Genomic DNA, 25,240 nt, shown 5'->3' on the forward strand with positions numbered 1-25,240 from the left:
TCTCTCCCCCTCGCCACCCCTTTCCTCTCTCGCTCTGTCTTCTTCCTTGCCTGCCAAAAGCAGCTCGGAGTCGAGGCTGGCGTCCCCTCCACCCCAGCCCGTCCCCTCCCTCCCTTCTCCACTTTCTCCCCTCCCCTCGTCTCCTCTTTCCCCCACAAGGAAAGCACAGCCAAGCCCGTTCAGCCAATGTGATCCCCGGAAGGATTTAGCTGGGGGTGGGGTGGGGAGGGGGCTTTCTGGGGTGGGGGGTGGAGAGAGCGAAGGAAAGTCAGTCTCTTTCCTCTTGCACTCTCTTTCCGAAGTAGAAGCTCAGAGCCTGGAGGTGAGTGTGGGTGCCGCAAAGCCTGAGAACTGGGGAAGAAATAATAATAATGCAGCCCCAACACACACCCCTTTCCCCACGATCCCAGATCTCTTCTTTTTCTTTGCAGTCTTACGAAGTGCAAGTCCCCCAGAGAGGAGGCAGTTGTGGCTACACACGAGGACTTTGCCGGCCACCCTCCTCGTCCCAGGACCAAGCCGCCTGAAGGCAAGATGTCCCAGCTGTCTGTCAAAGAACATCTGGATGGGATTCTCTCTGACTTTGAAGGTAGGGCCAAGGGACCCAGGCGTCCGGGCAAAGAAATGTCACGCTCTCGCCCTCCCCATCCATATGGTTCCTGCTAAGAGGGGGCGGGTTACAGTTCAAGAAGGCAGGGGGTGCCTCAATTTCCTGGAAAACTTGCAAGAGAGAGATGCACCAAATGTTAAAGTGTGGGTGGTGACAGATCTGGGTCTGTGAAATCCAGGAAACTGCTATAAACTTGGTGCTATTTCCAATCCTCTTCTCAGAGGAGGAAATTACCAAACCCAACCTGCTGGAGTTTGGTGCTTAATTTATTTTAAAAAAGAAAAAAGTTGGGTGAAAGTTTACCGCACAGTCATACCCTGGGCTGTGTGTAACCATGATTTTGCAGGAGTGCAGGATGCCGTATCAGGTGCTGGAAACAGTTACCTGCGCATCTCCATATTCTAGAAGGTTTCTAGTCTTCATGCCTGCAAAGATATAATTGAAAGTGTGTGGACACTCCTCAGAGATCAGAATAATATTTCATGTGTGGGGTGTGTGTGTGTTTTGGAGCCCTTTATAGATCCTCCCCTCCCCTCTACACCTGGTGCCTACAAAATCAGACGAAATTATGCAAACCAGTATACATTATCCCAAGATGCAAACTGCATACATTGTGTAGGATACAAGTTTCAGCTTTCTTGGTGTAGAATTTGGATGCCGAGTTCAAATGTTTTAAATGTAGAGTGCACCGTCTCCTGGTCAAAATCCAAAAATGCCCTCTACTGAGCCAATATTCTCTATACTGACTGGCAGCAGCTCTCCAGCGTCTCCAACAGAGGATGGGGCTTTCCCTGCAAGAACTATGTTAAAAAAGGGGGGGGGGTTATTTGGGTAGTCCAGTCAGAGTCCAGATTTGCTCATTTAGCAAGCCAGTGAAACAGGGACTCGGACAGAACCAGCGATAAACACCGCAAACTCAAGATTGCAGTTGAAACGAATCAGTCGCTTTATTGATGTGCGGTGCTTCATTCAAAGCATCTTATCTTCACATGGAAGATAATGACATTTTGAACTCTGAATCAGATACAACCACATAATGCAATGTAGAGTTGGGATTGCATGAGAATAGCATTATAGTAGCACTAACAAAACAATCCATCAGACTCTGCTATCTGCTATCCTAACTGAAGATTTGGACCCCTGGTGTTCTCTAGCCCATCGCACCGTGTCATGGAATTTCTACGTTCTGTAGTATATTCTGATTTCTGTGTTTTGCAACATACTTAGAGTTTTGGAATAAAGTTCATGGTTACCCAGCCAGCCAGCTGGGGGGTGGGGTGGGGGAATCACATGAAGAAGAACTGAACAGATTCCAAGCAGAGAGAGGCAGAGGCAGAGGCAGATTCCTCTGAACATATTTTATATTAATCAGGAAGAGGATCAGGAGGCTGGAATTTTCCATCATTTATGTCAATTCCAATGTGCATGTAGGTGAACCCTCTTTTAGAGACAGACCAAGGTTGAGGAACCTATTTCAGCTGAAGGTGACATTCCTTTCCCAGGGCTTCATAGCAGTGGTGGGTGGGGCTAAAGGCAGAAGTAGGCGGAGCAATGGATGTTAATTTTTACGTTTGTGTTTGTGTCTAAGAAGTTGGCCGGTTGCTTGCTCTGAAATGGGTTGTACCTTCTCCTGAAGGAGCAGGCGGGCAATCTGGGAATCGCTTCTGGACCCAGCCTTTGTCCTCTGAGACTATAGGGAGGAGGGCTGGAGAATTTTGATGGAAATGGAAGCGAAAGCTGCCGGTATTTTCTTATTCATCCCATGGCTGAAATGGAGATCAGACCAGTGAAAACGATTGGTAGTCTCTGATGTTGTCTATCTGCAACAGATATGTAATTATTGCATTGCGCTAAAATGAACAGTGTGGCATAAGAATGCAATTAATTACATAAAATTCTGCCACAGCAGTCAGTAAGATGAGTAGTGTAACTTTTGTTGGAAGCTAAGCTTCAGAGAAATGGAAACAGCCTTTAAATGTGAACTGAATTGAATTTCTCCCCTAGACCTGGTTGTGCTCACGTCCTACTTGTAGACTACTCATTGGGGTATCTGGTTGACCACTGTGAGAACAGAGTGCTGGACTGAGGGCCTTTGGCCTGATCAGGCAACCAGGTTCTTCTGGTGGTTTTCCTCCCATCTGCCCTTGTACCATCTCGCTCCCCTTCCCACAGCTTGACTTGGCCCAGCACCTGGTGTCTAGATTGAAGGCTTCTTGTGGTCAGGGACCTTGTCTTCCCATGCTAGCTAAAGCACCGTGCACATAGTGCCATAGGGATAAATGCATATAATACTTGGGAACACCATGTTGTATGGTTGGTGCATCTAGCTCGGTATTGTCTACACCGACCGACAACAGTTCTCCAGGGTTTCTGAGTGGGTTCTTTTCTGGAGATGTTGGAGATTGAAGGTTGCATCCAACATTTCCTTGTGGACAACCTTCTGGAAGCCCACAGCAGGTAGGCCACACAGGTAGGCCAGAGACAAAAGTGGGCGGGGCAAAGAATACAATAAATAATAATAATAATATATTTTTATTTATACCCTGCCCTCGCCAGCCAGAGCTGGGCTCAGGACGGCTAACACCAGTAAAATTACAATAAAAACATAATGGGGGGGGGGGAAACAATTTAAAATACAGGTTAAAAATACAATTTAAAATGCAGCCTCATTTTCATAATAGCCCATATATCAAAACCATAAGGGGAGGGAAACATAAGGGTCAGACTGAGTCCAAACCAAAGGCCAGGTGGAACAGCTCTGTCTTGCAGGCCCTGCGGAAAGATGTCAAATCCCACAGGGCCCTAGTCTCTTGTGACAGAGTATTCCATCAAGTCGGGGCCACTATTGAAAAGGCCCTGGCCCTAGTTGAGACAACTCTTCCGTCTGTACAGTATGCTACATTCAGCCATGCAAATGTCAAGAAGTTCCTCCATGTGCCCTTGCTTCTCTACCCAGGCAAGCAAGAGGCATTGTCCCAGCTAGCCACTCAAGGAAGGGGTAGACCATGAGCAGAGATGGGTGTGACCCGTGGGAGACTCCCAAGAACCGGATACAAATGGCTGAATCCAGCCCCTGGGTCAGAGGTTCTACCCTCCCTACCTAAACTGCATAATACTCAGTATAGATCCATTGGAATTAATTCACTGATAGCTAGCTATGCTCTACTGCCACTTTCGGAGGCAGTGCACCTCAGGGTCCCAGTTTCTGGGATTCACAAGTGGGGAGACACTGTTCCTCTGCCCAGGTCCAGTTTGCTGGCTTCCCATTGGCCACTGAGATCAGGATGCTGGATCAGATGGGCCTGGTGCTTTTCAGCTCATTAGTTTCAGCAGGTCTACTCTGAGTTTGATGCCTTAGTTTGATTCAGCCTTGAACTTGGAGTCTTCTGCTTGCAAAGCAGAGTCTCCACCATTGAGCTATGGCCTCTCCCATAACTGGATGATGAAGATAATGATTATGATTCCCTAAATGATGATGATCCCCAGGGCTGTCTCATCCCTTGTCGTGATCTCAGCCGAGCCTTTGGCTTTGTCGAAAGCAGCAAGGTCAGGCTTAAACCTCTGCAAATATAGAGTGAGTGCGCGTTAATCAGAAGAAAATTTGACCTGGTGAGTGTGTGAAATATATGATTCCTCTGTGTACTTTAATGTGTTTGTATAAGGGATTTCGATATGCCAAGGGCCCTTTGGGTGTGTACTTTAAAGATGGAATTTGTGAAAAACTCCTGCAGTAGAATCCCACCCCCAACCACCTCCGTTTTCTTGCTTCCACAATTCCTGAAAGAAATATATTCACCCCACCTCTCTTTGGCCCAGATGAAAATGAGCTCTGCCCAACCCAAATATCAGGGACCATCACCCTCTGCCCATCTTGATCCATCAGATATTTGGGCACCTGTGTAGGAAACACCCGCATGAGTTGGGTGAAAGGACTTCTTCACACAGCACATAGCTGGACTCTGGAATTCAATCCCACCAGGAATGATGGCTACTCACTTGGATGGCTTCTAAGAGGATTAGATGAAGCTGTAGAGGCTAAGTCTATTAGGGGCTACTGGTCATGGTGGCTAAATGTTCTTTCTCTCCTTTCAGAGGCACTCTGAAATGCCATTTACTGGGAACCACAAGTGGGGAGCCGGCTGTTGCATCCAGGTCCTGCCTGCAGACTCCCCATAGGCATCACCATGAAAACAGGATGTTGGGTTTTATGCCCCATTGGCCTGATCCTGCTGGCTCTGAGATATAAAACCATGCTAGTCAGTGCAGGCAGAACCGAGGGAGGCAGATGAACAGTTGGACTCTGTGTAGAGACTTGGTGAATCAGCCCATTTTGGTTCCTCACCTTTTCCCAATCTTAAATTCAGTTTTCCACATTTCCACAGCAGTTTGAAATTTATTTATTTTTATAAAGTTCTAATGAAAATTAATCAGCCCTTCAGTGCAGATTTCTTCTAATGCACCCATTTGTATATGCAGTTTTGACTAAGTGCTTAACCACAATTATCTTTCCTCCACTTTTTCCAGGCATAGTCCTCAAGTTATATCTCTGTATGAGTGCGCTTTTTTCTCTCCGAAGCTTTCCTTGCAAAAACCTGCTCTTTAGAGCTTAATCAGAGCAAACAGCAATCTGCAGAAAAGCCGAATTTATATTTGCTCCGATTCAGCTTTACTGAGCAGCTTTTTGTGGGGAAAGCTCGGGGGGGGGGGCACTGAAACACAAAGCATTAAACCTCAGCCTGAAAGAGTGGGGGGAAAGAGTATGGATAAGCCCAAATACCTGCAAAGCAATTTCCCCTAATATAATTCATTTTTGTATGTGAGTTTCAGAACTATATGCATGTTCTGTGCACATTTTACCTTAGCATATGCATATTCGTATCCATTGCTGGAGAGCTGCATTGCAAAATTTGGAGGAGTGTGAATTTCAAAAGATGGCTGAGTTTAGGTTTTGTGTCTTATTTTGGAAAGTGCTAATTAGGTACGTTCTCCTTTGTAAATGAGCTGAATCAAATTTCTCCCCCATCCCTAACTTAGTGCAAGGCATTTTCTTATGGGGGGCTAGATGTGATAATTAAGTAGAACCTCCTCATTTCAAGGCAGTATATCTTTGAGTTCCTGAAACCGGGTAGACTGGCTACCTTCATGCTGTGCCTGTTTGATCTCTGGAATCATCTGGTTGTCTACTTTGGGAGACGAGATATGTGTGACTAGATGGACTTTAGGTCTCCGTGAAGCAGGAACAAGTGTGGCCTAGAGAGAGTTCTGAGGGCCAGATAGGAAGGTCTAGAGGGTTGTATTCAGCTCCCAGGACTGAACTTCCATACCCTGATATAGCTATGAATGGGATGGAATGGAACCTCGAGAGCCAGCATGGTGTAGTGGTTTGAGTGTCAGACCAGGACCTGGGAGACCAGGGTTCAAATCCCCACTTCGCCATGAAATTCACTGGGTGATCTTGGGCCTCTCAACCTAACCTACCTCGCAGGGTTGTTGTGGGAGTTAAACCAGGAGAGGGAGAGCCATATAAACCGCCTAGAGCTCCTTGGGGGAAATAAATACTGCTCAGCACAGTAATAATAAATAATAAAAATTTAAAATTTATTTATATCCCACCCTCCCCAGCCAAAGCCAGGCTCAGAGCGGCTAACAACAATAAAAGTAACACAACAATTAGATTAGGGCTGCACATACACCATACATTTAAAGAACCCCCCCAAAAAAACCTATAATCCTGGGAACTATAGTTTAAGGCTGCTGGGAATTGTAGCTCCACAAGCAATAAAACTACCATTTCTAGCATTACTGCATGCTTGCTTTAGATGGCTGGTGTGTACACAACCCAAATGACTCCCAAGATCCCTTCCAACCACATAATTCTACGAAAACCCTTGCACAGAGCAGAGGATTCTGGTCTGGGTTGTTGGCAGTGAGCAACAGTGGTGTGTTTGGCAGGCAGCCACTCTGGAGAGCAGCTGTTTGCACACACTGGGTTGAAACGCAGGTAATTAACCCAGCCCCACCATAGCATTAAGATACCGAATTATCCTGAAGAGTCTCCACAGTGTGTGTTGGGAGGAGGGGGAGACGGCCTGTGTGTGTTCACAGAGAGCCTACAATAACCAGCTTGTCTCTGTTAAGACAGGAAGGGGGGCGAGGGGGAGGGAGTGAGTTAGGGAGAGAGAGAGAGAAGGCAGAAAAGCAAAAGAACAAGCGGCTTCCAATTACCAGCTGTTGCTGTCGCAGTGTCTCCACTTCAGCATTTCACAGATTGTAATTAAGGAAAGTTTTGGAGCGGAGAGAGCGGAGGCTTGCAGGCAGGGCTTCTGCAGTGCTTAGATTACAAGAATTGTTCAGGACATGGCAAAGCACAGAACAGCAAGCCCCCTTTGAGAGGGGATCCGTGGGTTAGGATGATGGGGGCAGACTCATGGGGAGCATGGCTAGACAAAATGGTTGGACGGGAACTCCTGAGGTTTTCACACAGGAGTCCAAGTATCAAAAATTGTGGAAATAAACAGGAGGCAAAAAGGATCTGGAGAGGTGTGCAAGTCTACCAATGGGTATCAGCTATGACCATTATCTTGTGCTCACGTCCTTTTTGTGGACTTCCCAGAAAATGCATCTTCTTGGCCACTGTGAGAACTGGGCTTCACTAGATGGGCTCTTCTTATGATCTTACATGCGCACACAAAGTCCACGGTTGTCGCCTTTATTTCCTGGCCCTGCTCCTGTGCCTTTTTCAGCAGGCAGGTGCTCCAAAAGGTAGCAGTTTTTCCTGACATTGAGCAAACGATGGGCAAACCAACCCCAAAGATCAGAGGAATGGAGGAACTCAACCTCCCTTTTCCCACAAACACATTTTAAAAGGCTGTGGAATATTAATCAGCCCAAAGGCCTGGGTTAAGAGGAAGTATGGATAAGCCCATAGCCACCAACTTGGATGGCTTTAAGAGAGTGGCGAGACAAATTCACAGAGAATAAGGCTGCCGACGGCTACTAGTCATCAGGGCTACATCCTATGTCCAAGATCAGAGGCGGCATGCCTCTAAATATCAGCTGCTGCTGAACAACCGGAAAAGTGGACTGTTCTGTTCATGCCCTGCCTGCTGTCTTTCCTTGAAGCTTCCTCCATTGCCAGAGGTCATTTGCCTCTGAATACCAGTTGTTGGGAATCACAAGTGGAGAGAGGCTTCTCTTTGGAGCTCCTGACTGGCCGCTGTGAGAACAGGATGTTGGACTAGGTTGCTCTAGTAGAGCTCTTCTTGTGTTGTCTTTCATGGCCACATGAAAGACAAAAGAGGACAGGCTGTGCCCAACAGGCTCTGATCTAGTCTGGGATATGCCTGAGGAAACAGCTGACTGCCATTTCCCCCTAATACAGGGCTCCATGGAAGAGTATACGAAGAGAGGAAGCAGCCTTATATTGAGTCAGAACATTGGTTCATCTAGTTCAGTATTCTCTACAGTGATGGTTTCAGACAGGAATCTCTCCCAGCCCAACCTGGAAGTGCTGGGGATTGCATCTGGGACCTTCTGCATGGGAGGCTGTTGCTCTTCCTGAGTCCTGTGGCCCCACACTGCAGGGGTTTGTGTGGCGGTATAGAATGGTGTTTTCTCAGCCTTCCCCTCCCACAAATGTGCGATATGGTGTCAGAAGTACCACTATTAGATAGTTTCTGGCTATGAGTTAGTGGAGTGCAAAGTGCTTTAAATTGAGCCACCTTTCTCTCCCCTAATTTTTTTTAATGCAAGATTTTAGTCCTTGGCTGTAAAGGTGTGTTTGAAAGTATGTGAGTTTTAACCAGGCATTGCCCACACACTTTGAGAAGGCTAGAAGCCGTAGCCCTGAGGACTAAAAAACCTTTCTTCTCAAGAAGCAGATTTCTGCACCCACTGCATTCTTCTTCTGCATTTTCCTCCGCTCCTGGAGAACTGTGAACACACTTTGCCATGAGTTTCAAGGAGTGTGTATGTGGGCGATCCTGTTGAGCTGATGAACAGATTTCCTTTCCCCCTGGCTGCTGTGGATCACGGCAACCATGTGGGGGCAGGAAAAGGAGACGGGTTGGGGGAAGCCATCCCATCTAGAAACCTTTTGCTCACCAAGTGCGAGCAAGTGTGTGCAATACTGTTATTGCTTCCAAAGGAATGCACCCACACCTATAATTACTGGCATTAACCTTTCAGCCATCAGTCCTCTGCATTGCTAGGGAAGCCACATTCCAGAGATTGGGTTGCATTCGCTGGGTCAGGCCAGAACGAGTACAAAACAACAACAACAACAACTACAACAAATAATCTCAATTCTGGATGGGTTGCAGAGGAGTAGAGGAATAGCTGCTGTTAAATGCACAATTTCTCGGGGCCAGATTACTGCTACTGATAAAAATAATAATTTATAATAATAATAATTTATTATTTATACCCCGCCCATCTGGCTGGGCTTTTTTTGCCCTACCTGTATCAGCTCCAGAAACAGCCTCTGTCGCCACACAAGCAGCAGCAGTGGTCATCAATGTAGGGACAGACCAACCATTACTTTTCTGCACCCCAATTCTGTTCCTGAAGGTGGCCGGGAAGGATTGCATGGAGAGAAAGAGAGAAAAGCAGCTGTGTTGTTTGTCTGTGGGTGGTGGTGGTGGTTTGAGAGCTCAGTGGCAGAAACATCTGGCCTCTGACAGTGGAGCAGCAGTGGCTGGTGACCATTGGGAATACTAGGGCAGAAGGCAGAGAGTTCAAGAAGAGGGAAAGCCAGAGCCAATAACCAGCAGAGGCAGCCCCTGACTGGTTGCAAGCAAAAAGGCAGGGAGGTGGGAAGAGGCTAAAGCTGATGGGGCACTGACCCCATTTGCACTCATGGATTAACCTCCAAAGCAGTGGAGTGCAAAACGGCACTTGAAGAAGGTGCAAAGCAGGGCTGGTGAGCGATGTGACCTGGATAAATTGGGTGCAGACTGGGAATAATCCCAGGAGCATTCAGCTCCTGGATCTGAGGTTCCCGTTGGAGTATTTCACTGATAAATAAAACAGGAACACTCCTGTAACACCCCAAAAACCCACATCTCATCTCTCGGCCTGTTTTGCTTCCCTCTGTTTTTCTTCACTGACTCACAGCCATATTCATTTAACTCTGCAGTTAGGAACATAGAACGGTGCCTTTATATTGAGTGAGATCACTGGTCCATCTAGTTCAGTATTGCTTGCGCTGACTGGTAGCAGCTCTCTGGGGATTCAGACTGGAATCTCTCCAAGCCCAACTTGCATAGGCCAGGGATTGAACCTGGGTCCTTATGCGTGCAAAACAGATGCTCTGACCCTGAGCCTTGGCTCTTCCCCACCCTGCAATGGAGCAGGTTAAAAGCCGGGTGGTTGCAGGGTTTAGAAAGGCTGTCTTGGTTGGCGCCCAGTCCTGAGAGGCTGCTGGATTGACACACACGCTGCATGAGTGTCCGGCACGAGAGGTTGAGGAGCCCCGTGGCCCTCCAAATCGGCCTTTTGATTCTGTGTTGACAATGACAAAGTGTTTTGTGCCACCCCCTCGGCCTAGTTCAGGGGTCAGCGCAGAGTCGCCAGGGGTTCGACCTCTGAGGGCAGCGCAGGGCAAAGTGCAGAAATGGATTCCTCTCCTCGCCCCGAGGGAGGTAGTAAATGTTATAGTTTGTGATGGACACTCCAGCCGAGCAGGTAGAGGCCAAGGCGGCTAGAGGAGGGGAACAAAAAGAAAGAAATGGTTTTCTTGACATTCCTACAGGAGAAGGCTTGCAACTCAATGGTAAGAGCATCTGCTTTGGATGCAGAAGGTCCCAGGTTCAATCCCCGGCATCTCTAGGTAGGACCAGGAGAGACCCCCTACCTGACACCCTGAGGAGCTGCTGCCAGTCAGTGTAGACAGTATTGGGGTAGATGCACCATTGGTGTTATTCAGCATACTAGAGGGCTGCAGCTGAGTGGTAGGACACCTGCTTTGCATGCAGAAGGTCTCTGGTGTTCCTATGCTGCTAGGCAAGTAGGAATCTCCTCCAGACCACCAGACACACAGGGTTGTTTCCAATGTTAGTCCTACTCAGAGTAGGCCCATTAAACTTAATGGTCATTATTTAGAGTCAGTGGGTCTAGTCGAGTAGAAGTTAGATACAACACAGAGGAGCTTTATATATATATATATATAAAGGAGGAGCTTTATATATATACAAATCACTAACATAAACTTGCTTCAGACATTCGTTGTTGTCTTTGAGATTTATCTGGGTTCTTGTAGTCTTTCTTATTTTTTGCAAAGCCAAGGCTACAATTCTACACGTGCTGGCCTGGGCGCAAGACTCATTCAGCTCATAGATATGGGCAATATTTCTTGTTTGGGGTTGGCTTGTTGTGGTGGGGGCTTGTGGAAGGTGGAGGAAATCTTTGGGTGATGCAAATAAATTGGAATGGTCAAACATCAGCTTGGGACGTTTTAGCTTAGAGAAAAGGCAAGTTAAGAGGAGACACGGTAGAAATTTATGAAATGTACACATGGCATGGAGAATGTGGATAGAGAAGAGTATTGCTCCCTCTCCGAAAAGCCTGGATCTTGTGGAGATCCATCGGGACAGATAAAAGAAAAACCATCATGCAATGCATAGTTAATCTATGGAACTCTCTGCCACAGGAGGCAGTGGTGGCCGCCAACTTGGATGGCTTTAAAAGAGGGTTAGCCAAATTCATGGAGGAGAGGGCTTATTGAAGGCAGCAATGCTTCTGAATACCAGTTGCAGGAAGCCTCAGGAGAGTTGGGTACTCTTGTGCTCAGATCCTTCCCACAGGCATATGAGTGGCCATTGTGAGAACAGGATGCTGGACTAGATAGGCCAGCATGCTCTTAAGTTTGCTTTGCCTTCCTGCCTGAGCAAAGCTCCTTCCCTCCTCACCAGGTGGCTGGTTCCTAGGTGAGACCTGGCAGTGCACATTCCAGGCCCAGCCAGTATTCATTTAGCAGCGCTTTGGGCTTGTTGGAGCAAGCTCTCACGCCTGCTTGACTCCAACAGGAAACCCCTCTTGTGCCCTTCCTTCCAGGTGGAACCTCACCTTCTCTTTGATTAGCTTGGAAGATCCACTTTCACCTCCAAAAGCCACAGGGCTGGCGAGGAAGTAGATCAGCTGCACGGACACCTGCATGTACCTCTGTGAGCCTTCGGTAAGCCTGTCAGGCCAGAGAACCTTCCAGCATATAATTGAACCCATGTGGCTGATGAACTGGGGCAGAGGGGATTCTCTGGGACAGAGATTGCTCCAGAGCTGGGAGTGTGTTGGGAATGAGGAGTCTCTGTCCTATCAAGCCAGTGGGGGAGAGTACAGTGGTACCTCGGGTTAAGAACTTAATTCATTCTGGAGGTCCGTTCTTAACCTGAAACTGTTCTTAACCTGAGGTACCACTTTAGCTAATGGGGCCTCCCGCTGCCCCCGCACAATTTCTGTTCTCATCCTGAGGTAAAGTTCTTAACCTGAGGTACTATTTCTGGGTTAGTGGAGTCTGTAACCTGAAGCGTCTGTAACCTGAAGCATCTGTAACCCGAGGTACCACTATAGGTTTCAAGAAGGACTGTGGGGCTTGCCAGCTGCTTTTCCCTGCCTCTGCCATCAGTGCTGGTTCTGGCTTCTAAAAAGTCTATCGCAGAAAAGTCCAGCGGTGAGTGCTTGCCATTCCTTTAGCACAATTTATTTCATAAAATTTATACACTGCTTGAACATAAAACAGGAAAAAAACTCAAAAGAGTTGCAGTGTTAAAACCACCTCAGTCCATGAAGCTCACTGGATACCCAATAAACTGTAGTAAAAGGCACAAGGAGATAGGATAATAATATATGAAGGAAGGAATAACAAATAAAGTGAATAACGCAATAATAACAAAAATAATAGAAGATTGCACATGGGTGGAGGGAAATACTGGGCTGTTGGGGAGGGAGGTGAAGGGATTAATTGAAATTGTTAAAGATTGGTTAGGACTTAGGAGATTAAAATTTTCATAAAGATTCTGTAAGGAAAGCAGAAAGCAGCAAGAAATATCAAGTAAAGGTATCGGAGAGGAGATCAGTGTAAATGAAAACATGAGACTTATGGTTTTGTTACATATGATTTTATTTTGGAGTTGTTTGTTGTAAAGAATGTATATTATGCGAATAAAATAATAAAGGACCATCAGAGACTGATACTGAAGAAGTAGAAAGGGGGGAAACAAACAAACAAACAAACAAACAGACTGTAGTGTCTACACAGCCTAACGTCTCTTTGAAAGGTTCTTAACCAAGCCTGCTGCCTTGGGGAATCCTTCTGTTCCTACTGCTGAATGGGACCAATATATCTGCTCCCCAAGTCCGGCCCTGATGGTGCCACTGCCTTACACAGCCTGGGAGGAAATACATTGCTGGCTTTACTGAAGTTTAGCTGCATCTTCTCCAATCCATTGTTTGTTTAGGGTATGCAGTCCTGTCTCTCCTGCCTCCAGCAGGCAGTGGCGTTCCCATCCCCACCAGGGAGAATTCAAACAGCCTGGCAAAAAAGGCAGCAACACATTTCAGAAGCTGTCAGCGGCGCTGACGGATGGCTGGAGTCCCCTTGGGCTAGGATGCTGGCATCGCCGGACACCAGCTGGCGCTTCAAACACTGCGCCCGGGAAGCCCTGGCGCTTTGAGGGTGTAGCCCTCTCCATCCCTGAGGCTCTGGGTGGCTTGTAATTGGAAAGTGCATACCAAGAGGGCAGCACATGGGGCTCTTTAGCTTAGAGAAAAGGGCAGGGAGAGGCGACATGATGGAAGGTTATAGAATTTTGCCTGGCATGGAGGAAGTGGGCAGAGTGAAGTTTTTCTCCCTCTCTCACAGCACTAGAACTCATGGGCGTCCAATGAAGCAGAATGCTGGAAGATTCAGGCCAGACTTTCTTCCTGTAGCACAGAGTTAGCCTTTGGAACTCCCTGCCACAGGAGGCAGGGATGGCCACCAACTTGGATGGCTTTAAAAGAGGATCCCATCTGCTGGAAATAGCAGGAGGAGAGAGGGCTCTTGTGCTTGAGGGTTCCCTGCAGGCATCTGGTTGGCCACAGTGAGAACTGCATGCTAGACTAGATCATAGCTGTCAACTTACAGATTTGAAAATAAGGGACCAGCAGCCTCGAAAATAAGGGATCAGCAGCCAAAATAAGGGATTTTCCGGGCACAGGTATGTTCAACTTCTGAGCCCCTCCGAGCCAAAGGCAGAAAGCCCAGCCAGCAGCCAAACGAAGCCTCATCACTAAGGGACAGCAGCGGGACATGGCGCTGGGATAAGGGACTGTCCCGCCAAATAAGGGACGCTTGACAGCTATGGACTAGATGGACCACTGGCCTGATCTAACAGGTGGTTCTTACGTGGTACATACGCAGCCAATTTTTATTTTACTTTTTACCAAAAAAAAAAAATGCATATTCCCCCTCCGTCTGCCAGAGGTTCCCCATCCCTGGTGAAAAAGATAGGAATCTAGACCTTAGCCATCCCAATCGCCACATGCATTTTTGGCCTCTCCTCTCGCAAACTGCGAACTCTCGTTTGCCCCAGTTGCCCTGGTTAAACTGGGGCAGCCACCAAAGGAGTGAGGAGGGAAACAGTTCAGGGAGCCAGATCTGATTACTCGGGGATGCCTCAGGCAGGATCCTTTACATGCTGCGGCTGGAGGTGAATAAAGCGGTTACTGTGTTGTTGCTCCCCCTGCCCCCGGGAGGCATTTTGAAGCAGATGACACAGATACGGTATCGCAGGGGAGATAAAACACAGCAAACAATTAGATGCAGGAGATTAGAGGCCTCAGGAGTAGATCCAAGAGTCGACTCTGGTTTCCCCTTTGGGAGATGCTAACAAAACCGTCTGTTTGAAGGAGGCAGCCAATGGGGGAGCCTGCCTGCCTCTTGCCAGCTCTCCCTTCCTCCCTCTAGTTCGCTGAGAGAGCACCTGCTTGCAGAGGGTCCCAGAATCAATTCCCAGGTAGGGCTGGGAATCTTCCCTCTCCGAAACCCTGGGGAGCCACTGCCAGTCAGTGTGGAAAATAATGATCTAGATGGACTGCTGGTCTGTCTCAGTATAAGGCAGCTTCTGAATTAATATAGCCCTTGATCCAGAACCATGAAGACTAGATTCTTACTTTACTTTGAGCAAAGGCTCCAAGTGCTAGAGTATTTGCTTTGCATCCAGAAGATCTCAGGTTCAATCTCCAGCTACTCTGGATAGAGCTGGGAGAGATTCCCTGCCTTGAAACCCTGGAGAGCTGCTGCCAGTCATTGTAGACAATACTCAGCTAGATGGACCAATGGCCTGATTCAGGGTAATGCTACACAGAGGTAAAAGATGGGTGATATCCAGTTAAGGTCACACCCACAGCACACATTTAAAACTCTCTTATAATCCTTGAATAGGCATGACTTCCCCAGAAGAATATTGCTAAGGGGCCTGGGAACTGTACTTCCGTGAGGGGTCTCATAACAGCTCTCAGAACTCTTAACAAACTACAGTTCACAGGGTTCTTTGGGGGAGCTATGGCTGTTCAAGAGCTGCAGTCAGATGACAGCTTTTCTTTTCCTTGCCAGTGACTCAAATCCTCTTTAGAAGAGGGATCTACTGCTCCAGGTGTGAATGTGGGATGCTTTCTGGCCTCTAAGTTTCTGCATGAGTCCAAAAGCCTGCAAGACCTTAAGAATAATAATAATAATAATAATAATAATAATAATAATAATAATAATTTATACCCCGCCCATCTGGCTGGGTTCCACCAGGCACTCTGGGCGGCTTCCAACAAAACACTAAAATACAATAACCTATTAAACATTAAAAGCTTCCCTAAACAGGGCTGCCTTTAGATGTCTTCTAAAAGTTTGGTAGTTATTTTTCTCTTTGACATCTGGTGGGAGGACGTTCCACAGGGCGGGCGCCACTACCGAGAAGGCCCCCTGCCTGGCTCCCTGTAACTTGGCTTCTCGCAGCAAGGGAACCGCCAGAAGGCCCTCGGCGCTTGACCTCAGTGTCCGGGCAGACTAGGAAAGAGGCATGCGACCCTCCGAAAGGTTCTTGAGTTGACACTGCACTCCAGTCACATCTGCACTGAAACCTTGGGTACCTGAACTGTTTTCTATGGAGCAGCAATCACTTCTTCACCAGGGAAGAAGGTGAAATCTGCATGTGTTGTTCTGTCCGCTTTTGTCTCTGGCCTCCAACCACTACTGTCATTTGGCCCTCGGAAGGATTTGCGGCCCTTAGGGCTGGAAAAAGAATGTGGTCCTTTGCATTCTGGGTGCTTGTCTACCTAATGGGTAACTTCTTCTTATCTTCTGCAGCCCTCAAGAGGTCCTTTGATATGGAAGATGCTGAAGAGGTGAAGGCTTTCCCACCTTCCTCCCCACCTAGGTCGCCCCTGGGCCCAAGCCCACCTGGTGTCATCCACTCCACAGGCAACGGAGAAGGAAAAAGGTTGGGGCCCCCTATCCAGCCCATGTACCAAGCCCACATCAGCCTGAGCTCCAGCCCCAGCCCAGCCCACAGCCCCATTCTCAAGTCAAGAATCGGGAGCAGTCTCTCTTTCAACCGAGGCACCACCCACCCGCCTCGGGCCAATGGCACCAACCTTAACAGGGTCTCGTCTTTCCAAACACGGCTAAACCCCAACGGGCTCTCTTCATCCTTGGGGCCAGAAAGCGACAACGAGAGCCTCCACAGCTCTTCCTCCAGCTTGGAGTGCCCCGTGGCCTCTAAAGGCCCCCGGAGCAGCACCCAGCAATCCGAATCTCTGGGAATCGGGGCCTCCCACCTCCCTAGTCCCATCCTAAAGAAGTTCTCCTCTTACGGCAATGTCTTCCATGCCGAGGTTGGCCGACCCATTCGGCAAGTCTCCAAGGCCACCGCGAACCACAGCTCTTTGCCGTCGCTTGACCTGCACATTGCCGAAGACCAGGGACCCAGCCCGACGCTCTGCTCCACACCAAACATGGACCCTGCCATCCTTCGGAGCTCCGGCAAACACAACTGCTTCTCCCCACTGCCGAAGAACAGCCTTCTGATAAGAAAGGAGTCCCCTGTTCCTCCCTTGGAGGTAAGCCAGTTGGCATCTGGGAGCCCTCCTTGTGTGGTCCCCAGGCAGACGACGAAGTTGCAGAAATTTCCCATCAGCCTGGATGGGTTGATTGGGAAGACTCCGGAGAGTATCGTTCCAGCAATGGTGACTGACTCTAGGCCCAGACCATTATCTAAAGCACAGCTTCAGGTGAGTCTTGGTTCCAGCCCCGGAGTGTCCCACCAACCCCAAGAAGTAGCCGGGGAGGATAAAGCTGTCATCAAGGACAGTGTTTCCCTGCCGCCATCTTCTGGAACAGTTTCAGGGAGAGGTGGCAGTGAGGGTTTGGCAGTAGCTCCTCAGGCTGCTTCCTTCCGGCTGGTGTCAGAGCCTCGCATAGCACAGGTCACTTCTCAGCCCTCCTCTCTTGGGTACCAAGCGCCGGTGCCTCCGCAAGGTATCTCAGCTGTACCCATCCTGAGAGAATGCAGCGGTGCCCCGGCTGAGAGGATCGACTCAGCTTTCTCCCAAGAGGCATCCAAGCTTCAGACTCTGCCGTTGTCTTCTTGCACAAGGGAAGGTCTCCTTGTGGGAACAAACAGGCCTCTAGAGGTGTCCCTGGAGAAGAAGGATTTACAAGACATATTGAAGGAAGGTAAGTAGAGTCACTGCATAAGTTTTGCCTGGATTAAAAATAAATAAATCCCTAACGCTCTTCCTCTGGTAAATCAGGGATTTTGAGAGCCTCCAAAAGAGGTTCAGTAGTTTCGGGAGAGCTTATTTGGTGCCTCCCAGTTGCGGTTTTAATTTCTGCAGTGGTATGTTGAGGTCGCTGTGGAATTAAAGGCCATCCTCACGCCATACTTTTAAAACCACTGTGCTACCACTTTAAACTGCCGTGGGTTCCCCCAAACAATTCTGAGAGCTGCAGTTTGTTAAAAGGTGCTGAGGGTTTTTAGGAGACTGCAGTTTTCCTCGCAGAGCTGCTATTCACAGAGCAGCTTTACAGTCAATTCCTCTTCCCAGGAAACTCTAGAAATTATAGCTCTATGAGGGAAATAGGGGCCTAGCGACTATCAGCACCCTTAACAAACTCTGGGGATACTTTAGGGCAGGCATGGCCAAACTTGGCCCTCCATATGTTTTTGGGACTACAACTCCCATCATCCCTGACCACTGGTCCTGTTAGCTAGGGATGATGGGAGTTGTAGTCCCAAAACATCTGGAGGGCCAAGTTTGGCTGTGCCTGCTTTAGGGGAAGCCATGGCTCTTTAAAGTGGTAGCATAGTGGTTTAAATGTATGGTGCAGCAGTGAGAGAAGATGAGGGACCAAAGCAAAAATTAATGATGGTGGTGGCCCTGACTAGTGATGCCTGATGCTGGCATCTCAGTGCTGACACCTGCTGTCTAGGTCCAGCTGTGTGGGGACAGGCTGCTGGTTGTTTGTGACAAAGGGGAGGTGCTCTGTATGTGCCCAGGAGCACTTTACTTCCTTTTCTGTTTCACCCAATTCAGAAAGCTGAGCTATGTAGCTTAGCCTCACTCCAGAACTTGCCATTTATAGTACACACAGAGAGATTCCTTTGCAGTTTCATCTTCTCACATCCTCCTTTGCCCCAGGCAATGAATTTTTAACCCAACAACGCATTTAACGTCTCTCTCTCTCCAAAACCTGCAGAAGAGGTATGAGCCCCACCCAAGGAAAGGAACAAAAAGTCACACGTTTCGAGGGGCGTCCGTTCCTCGCCCTCTGTTCTCGGCTCTGTCTGTGGCATATGGAGTTGATTTCAAGCAACCATTGCTTCTGGAAAGAGACCATCAGCAGCGCTTGTCAGTCTTTACCTCCTTGCCCCAACCCCTCTGGCTGCAAAGTGTCTCGCTTCCAGTGGTCTTGAGAGAGTGGGGGAAAGAGGGGCTGTTTCACCCAGGACCAGTGGCCTGGTGGTGTGGTTTTGAAGGACATGAGTTCATCATGACAGCCCACAGCCATGCGTCCCACAAGAAATCAGACACTGTAGGCAGGTATGTTGGCTCAGTATTACACACAAAGAGACAGCAGTACGTAGCACAATACCTAATTTATTAAGACTAGCATGACTGCAATCCTTACACATATTTCCCTGGGAGTAATTGCCGCTGGAACTCAGCAGTGGCTGGTTCCTGTTGCATCGGTGCAACTTGTGAAACCCTTGAGCTTCCCACTCCCGTCCATTGCTAATATTTTTTCCATTGAGTTTTCTAAAAAGAAAACAAGAAATACGACCGATCAATACAAACTAAGTCATAATCAGTCAAGGCAATGTGTTCTGTACAGGAAAGTGGGAAAAGGGGAAGGGGAAAATGTCTGGTGGCGCAGACCAACCCAGTGCTTGAACATTCGAGCAAATAAGGAGTCTATATATCAGAGAACTTCCCATCTTTCTTGTGTTGATGGGAGGCCACCTTCTCTTCCGCTGCCAGTTGAGACATATCCTCCATAGCCCTTGGCCCCATGGCTGTTCCCAAGCCGCCCACATCCATACACACCATTCCCCAATAGCTCAGAGGTAGTGCATCTCCCTTGCATGCCGAAGGACCCAGGTTCAATCCCCAGCTTCTCCAGGTAGGGATGGGAAAGAAGACTCAATAGTGAGCTAGTCTGGGCCCAATGGCCTGACTCAGTACAAGACAGCTGACCATGTTCCTATTTAAATCAGCCCTTTGTTCAGAACCCTGAAGACGTGGTTTCTTTTTAGGAGATGGGCCGTAACCCCATGGTGGAGCACATGTGTTGCTTGCAGAAAATAACCAGCCTATCTAGATAGTGACGGGAACAAAGGCTGCTGTCTGGAGAACCACTGCCAGGCAATGCCAGCACTACTGAACTAAAAGCAACCAATGGCATGACTTGGTGAAGAAGAAGAAGAAGAAGAAGAAGAAGAAGAAGAAGAAGAAGAAGAAGAAGAAGAAGAAGAAGAAGAAAGACTTACACTGGCTCCCAGTATGTTTCCGAGCACAATTCAAAGTGTTGGTGCTGACCTTTAAAGCACTAAACGGCCTAGGTCCAGTATACCTGAAGGAGCATCTCCAACTCCATTGTTCTGCCCGGACACTGAGGTCCAGTACTGAGGGCCTTCTGGCAGTTCCCTCGCTGCGAGAAGCCAAGTTACAGGGAACCAGGCAAGAGGGCCTTCTCGGTAGTGGCACCTGCCCTGTGGAACGCCCTCCCACCAGATGTCAAAGAGAAAAATAACTACCAAACTTTTAAAAGACATCTGAAGGCAGCCCTGTTTAGGGAAGCTTTTAATGTTTAATAGGTTATTGAATTTTAGTGTTTTGTTGGAAGCCACCCGGAGTGGCTGGGGAAACCCTGCCAGATGGGCGGGGTATTAATAATAATAATAATAATAATAATAATAATTTTTTATTTATACCCTGCCCTCCCCAGTCAAGGCCGGGCTCAGAGTGGCTTACAAGCAATAATAAAAACAAGTTGAATGATTGCAACTTAAAAACAAAATTAAAATACAACATTAAAATAACATTATTATTGTTGTTGTTGTTGTTGTTGTTGTTGTTATTATTATTATTATTAAATTTATACCCCGCCCTCCCCAGCCAGAGCCGGGCTCAGGGCGGCTGGCACCAGTAAAATTACAATAAAAACATAATGGGGGGTGGAAACAATTTAAAATACAGGTTAAAAATGCAATTTAAAATGCAGCCTCGTTTTAAAAGTAGCCGATAGATGAAGACCATAAGGGGAGGGCAACGTAAGGGTCAGACTGAGTCCAAACCAAAGGCCAGGTGGAACAGCTCTGTCTTGCAGGCCCTGCGGAAAGATGTCAAGTCCCGCAGGGCCCTGGTCTCTTGTGACAGAGCGTTCCACCAAGTCGTATGCAGCTTCCAAAGTTCCTGCGAGGATGCTGAGTGCTGATGCATTCCCTGTCCCGATCCCCTGTGATACTCCAGCCTTTGTGGCCAGAGGCAGGGTTTCTCCAGCAGACAGACATGAAAGGGGTTCCCCCAAAGGGCAGGAAGTTTGGAAGCCACTGCTTTTAAGACGAGCCACCCAGCTGTTTCCCCTGCAGGAGTGCAGGGTGCAGCTGGACTATCTAGGTAGCTTGCAAGTCACTGAGGAGCCTCCGTCTCCAGAATGTCAGACTTTCCCCTAAACCCATTATTCATCTCAGGGCCGCTCTAGGCTTCCTCTCTCTTCAGAGGACACTATGTAGGGGGAATCTGTCAATTTCAGCTTCTCTCAGTTTCTCATGTTTCCAGTCTTCACTTCTTCACATTTCTACATCACACACACACAAACCCCTCATGAAAATTCATCAGCATGTTCATGTGAATTTCTCCTAACATACGCATTTTTGCTTCATGTGCACATTTCTGCAAGCTGTTTCCCCTCATGCAATGCTTTTCTTTGTATGTTAGGTCCGCCAATATATATGTGTTTTATGCACAGTTTACCCACATACAGTGGTACCTCGGGTTACATACGCTTCAGGTTACAGACTCCGCTAACCCAGAAATAGTGCTTCAGGTTAAGAACTTTGCTTCAGGATGAGAACAGAAATCGTGCTCTGGCGGCGCGGCAGCCGCAGGAGGCCCCATTAGCTAAAGTGGTGCTTCAGGTTAAGAACAGTTTCAGGTTAAGAACAGACCTCCGGAACGAATTAAGTCGTTAACCTGAGGTACCACTGTATACGGATATTTTGGTAATTCATTACATGGCCGCACACCGCAGAAATGCATTGCAAGTTTGCATGGAGAAGTGTGAATTTTGGAAGACAGCTTTGTTTCGCATTGCATGTTGTTTTTGGAATGGGTGGGTTAGGGAGGTTCTATTTTAGATGCAGACTGTATGACTTTCTCCCCATCACTAGAGAGGACCCTGGGTCACTTGGAAAGAAGGCCAGGCCTTGGGCCACTTTGCTGCCTGTTCTCCCTTCCCTCGGGGTCAGCCATAGTTTCTGCTCATAGCTTTTCGATGAGGCAGATCTCGGTCAGTGTCTGGATGGAAACTGGAGGAAGTTTACTTTCCAGAGCTTCCTCATATTTGAGGCATTAGGAGGACAAAGCGGTTCTCTGTTCCAGTTTCTTCTGTGTCATGTTGGCTGCACAGCCTCTTGTCTCTTGAGTTTTGGAATGTGCTGGGTCTCTCCCCTCACAGACGGCTCAGATAGGAACCGACCCAAAAAAATCAGCCTAGTCTGGTATCCTGTTTTCCCACAGTGGTCAGCACAATGCCTTGGGGAAGCCCAATAGTCCCGGTATTCAGTGGTTTACTGTCCTTGGAGCTGGAGGTTCCATCTGATTGTTAGGCATGATCCAGAGCCCCAATTGTTAGGCATGATCCAGAGCCCCAAGCAAAATTTCATTTCCATTTCCAAGCCTCCACTGATTTTTGGCAGCAGTGGAATTACCATATTTTTCGCTCTATAGGACGCACCCGATCATAGGACGCACTTTGTTTTAGAAGGGGAGAAGAAGAAAAAAAAATTCTCCCCCTCTCTGCTCAGCACCCCTTCAGCGAAGCAGCAGGAGAAACGGAGCCCCTTCCATTTCTCCTCCCACTTCGCTGAAGGGGCGCTGCGTAGCTCTCCCTCTCTGCTGAAGCCAGGAGAGTCTTGCTCTCCTGGCTTCAGCAAAAGGAACCCGAAGCTTCCGGAGCACAGCAGGAACTCGCGCTGCGCTCTGAAGACTTCAGGCGGCTATCCCTGAAGCCTGGGTCAGTGTGCACCGACCCCTCTTGCTCTCCAGGCTTCAGCGAAAGCAACGCGAAGCCAAGGAGCGTGGAGGGAGCGCTCCCTCTGCGCTTCGGAGGCTTTGCGTTGCTATCGCTGAAGCCAAGGAGCCTGCATTCGCTCCATAGGCACGCACACATTTCCCCTTAATTTTTGGAGGGGGAAAAGTGCGTCCTATAGAGCGAAAGATATGGTAAATCAAATTAGCAGCAGACCCAGTGCCATGGTGGGTGGAACTCAGCACTCTGCTGAGGATGCAAAGTGCCCCTTCATCAGTCATCAGAATGATCGTTTGATGAGTAGAGAGATGGCAATAGTTGGGGTTCCTTTGTGCATCCATCATGTGAGAGAGTATGGATGGACACACCCACTTTTGGCCACACCTATCATTATCAAGCAGCCAATGGGCAGATGACCAAGCCTGAATGCTGCCCTCAGACCAAAAGAGATTAGTTGCCTGTCAGTGTGGACAATACTGAGCTAGAAAGACCAGTGGTCAGACCCTGTATAAGGTAGCTCCCTAGGTTTCCTATGTGTACTGCATGATTTTATCCAGCCCTCTTCTAGAACTTTCTAAGCAATGTGGTCATCACTACATCTTGTGGCCCAGAGTTCCATAAGTTATTTACTGAAAACGTTCTTCCTTTTGCCCACCCTGAGTCTCCTATAAATCAGTTGCATTAGATGGCTCTAAAATCTAGTTAGGGGAGGAGGGGAAAAGTCACTCTATCTCAGGCATAGGCATGGGGAAACTCGGCCCTCCAGATGTTTTGGGACTACAGTTCCCATCATCCCTGACCACTGGTCCTGTTAGCTAGGGATCATGGGAGGCCAAAAACATCTGGAGCGCCGAGTTTGCCTATGCCTGCCCTATCTACTTCGTCCATGCCTGCATAATCAACTTCAGTAATGTGCCTTTTTACACCTTTATTTTTATAAACTTTTTTTAAAAAAGGCTCAAATACTTTGTCCTTTTACCACAAGGCAGCTGCTCAAATGCCTTACCTTAGATCGTTTTGCTCGCCCTTTTCCAGTTCCCCAATATATCTATTTGAAAATGGAGTCAACCCTGAACTGGGGTTGTGGCCAGTGCTGGTCCTACTCAGAGTAGCCCTATTGAAACAAATGACTGTAGCTCATTTAAGTCAAATACCTTAAATGTGTTTACTCTGAGTAGAACAAAACTAGGATACAACCCACAGTGTTCCAAATGGGACTGCTCCATTCACACAACCTGGCTGGTAGGTGTTTGTCTGTCTCAAGGTCTGTGCCACCCTGCTTGCTCTGTTTGTCTCCCCCGCCCACCCACATTATCCCCTAGAGCTTCCCCTTCCCCACACAGGTTGGTTAAACCCTTCTGGCCACCCAGTTTATTTATTTCTTACCCACAATACCTCAGTGGCAGAAGTCCCAGAGCATTGCATTTTGGGAAAACTATGGCGTCCAAGGGGATGCGGGTGGCACTGTGGCTTAAACCACTGAGCCTAGGACTTGCCGATCTGAAGGTTGGTGGTTCGAATCCCCGCGACGGGGTGAGCTCCCATTGCTCGGTCCCTGCTCCTGCCAACCTAGCAGTTCGAAAGCACGTCAAAGGGCAAGTAGATAAATAGGTACTGCTCAGGCGGGAAGGTAAACGGCATTTCTGTGTGCTGCTCTGGTTCGCCAGAAGTGGCTTAGTCATGCTGGCCACATGACCCAGAAGCTGTACGCTGGCTCCCTCGGCCAATAAAGCAAGATGAGCGCCGCAACCTCAGAGTTGGCCGCGACTGGACCTAATGGTCAGGGGTCCCTTTAACTTATGGTGGTGTCCAGGGTGGAAAGATCTTGGCAGGCCCCACCAAAAGGTGGATCTGAGGGAGCATGTGACCAGCACAGCCACACCAGGGACACTGCAGCTATGACATCCAATGGAAGGCGAGAGGCAGGGGGCACAGGATTTTGGCGTCACACAAGGCATTGCTGAAATCTGAGACGCCAAGTTCTGCCACTGGCCCCACAACCACCACTGGCTGGACCTCCAAGTGCCCAAGCGTGACAAGCGGCGACGCCTGATCCGTGGGAAACAGTACAGTACACAAAGACACAACACCTGGAAAACTAGAGTTTATCAGGGGTAATGGTGGGATGAGTCAGATCAAGCGCTCAGCTCTCTGCTTCAACCCGCCTTCAGCAACTTATCATCTGTCTTCATCCTCAAACGAGCTCTTTATCGTAACTGTTTGTTTGCCCAGATGAGGCAGGTTAGGACAAAAAAAAAACACTTGTTTCTTTTGCTGATCCTCTAGCTGGGCTGTTGTTTGGGACACAATGATTTTGTACCGATGCCAGCTCTGATTGTGTGTGTTCCCCCCCCCCTCTCTCTCTCTCTCTCTCTCTCTCCAATACACACAAACACCATTTTTCTTGATTCTCCGGGTTTCCTTGGCTTGGGGACAAGTTCTGAAGTCTTTTTTTACTCCACCCTGCAACTAGAGGAGGTGGCAGATGTCCAAATAGTATTTCTTAAGATGTTTTAACACCTACCTAAGCAACAGAAGGGAACAGCTGTGTACTCACTCAAGGTGAAGTTGGGCAGGGAGTGGGTGGAAATTTCATTCTTTATTGACAATGGGCTCCTCCAGACATGTTCCCAGTGTGCAGATGTGGGGAGGGACCCCCTTCCACCCCCCCATGTACAATAAAACTTGCTATTAACAGAGCCTAGGACTTGCCGATCAGAAGGTCAGCGGTTCAAATCCCCGCGACGGGGTGTGCTCCCGTTGCTCGGTCCCTGCTCCTGCCAACCTAGCAGTTCGAAAGCACGTCAAAGTGCAAGTAGATAAATAGGTACCACTCCAGTGGGAAGGTAAAT

The 25,240-nt window shown here is 48.3% G+C and overlaps 1 protein-coding gene across 1 annotated transcript in view; it reads left to right on the forward strand.

The window, feature by feature from the left end:
• The first annotated feature begins 233 nt into the window (after window positions 1–233).
• Window positions 234–25,240, forward strand: part of SEPTIN12 (septin 12) — a 76,298-nt gene continuing 51,291 nt past the window's right edge. The window contains exons 1-3 of the mRNA XM_081839686.1: window positions 234–322; window positions 456–589; window positions 15,945–17,312. Of these exons, the coding sequence (XP_081695812.1) occupies window positions 535–589; window positions 15,945–17,312 (1,423 nt within the window). The 5' untranslated portion in view covers window positions 234–322; window positions 456–534. The remainder of the gene's footprint in view (window positions 323–455; window positions 590–15,944; window positions 17,313–25,240) is intronic.

The sequence above is a fragment of the Podarcis erhardii genome (genome assembly GCF_964252035.2).
Source record: "Podarcis erhardii genome assembly, chromosome: 14".
NCBI classification, from domain to species: domain Eukaryota; kingdom Metazoa; phylum Chordata; class Lepidosauria; order Squamata; family Lacertidae; genus Podarcis; species Podarcis erhardii.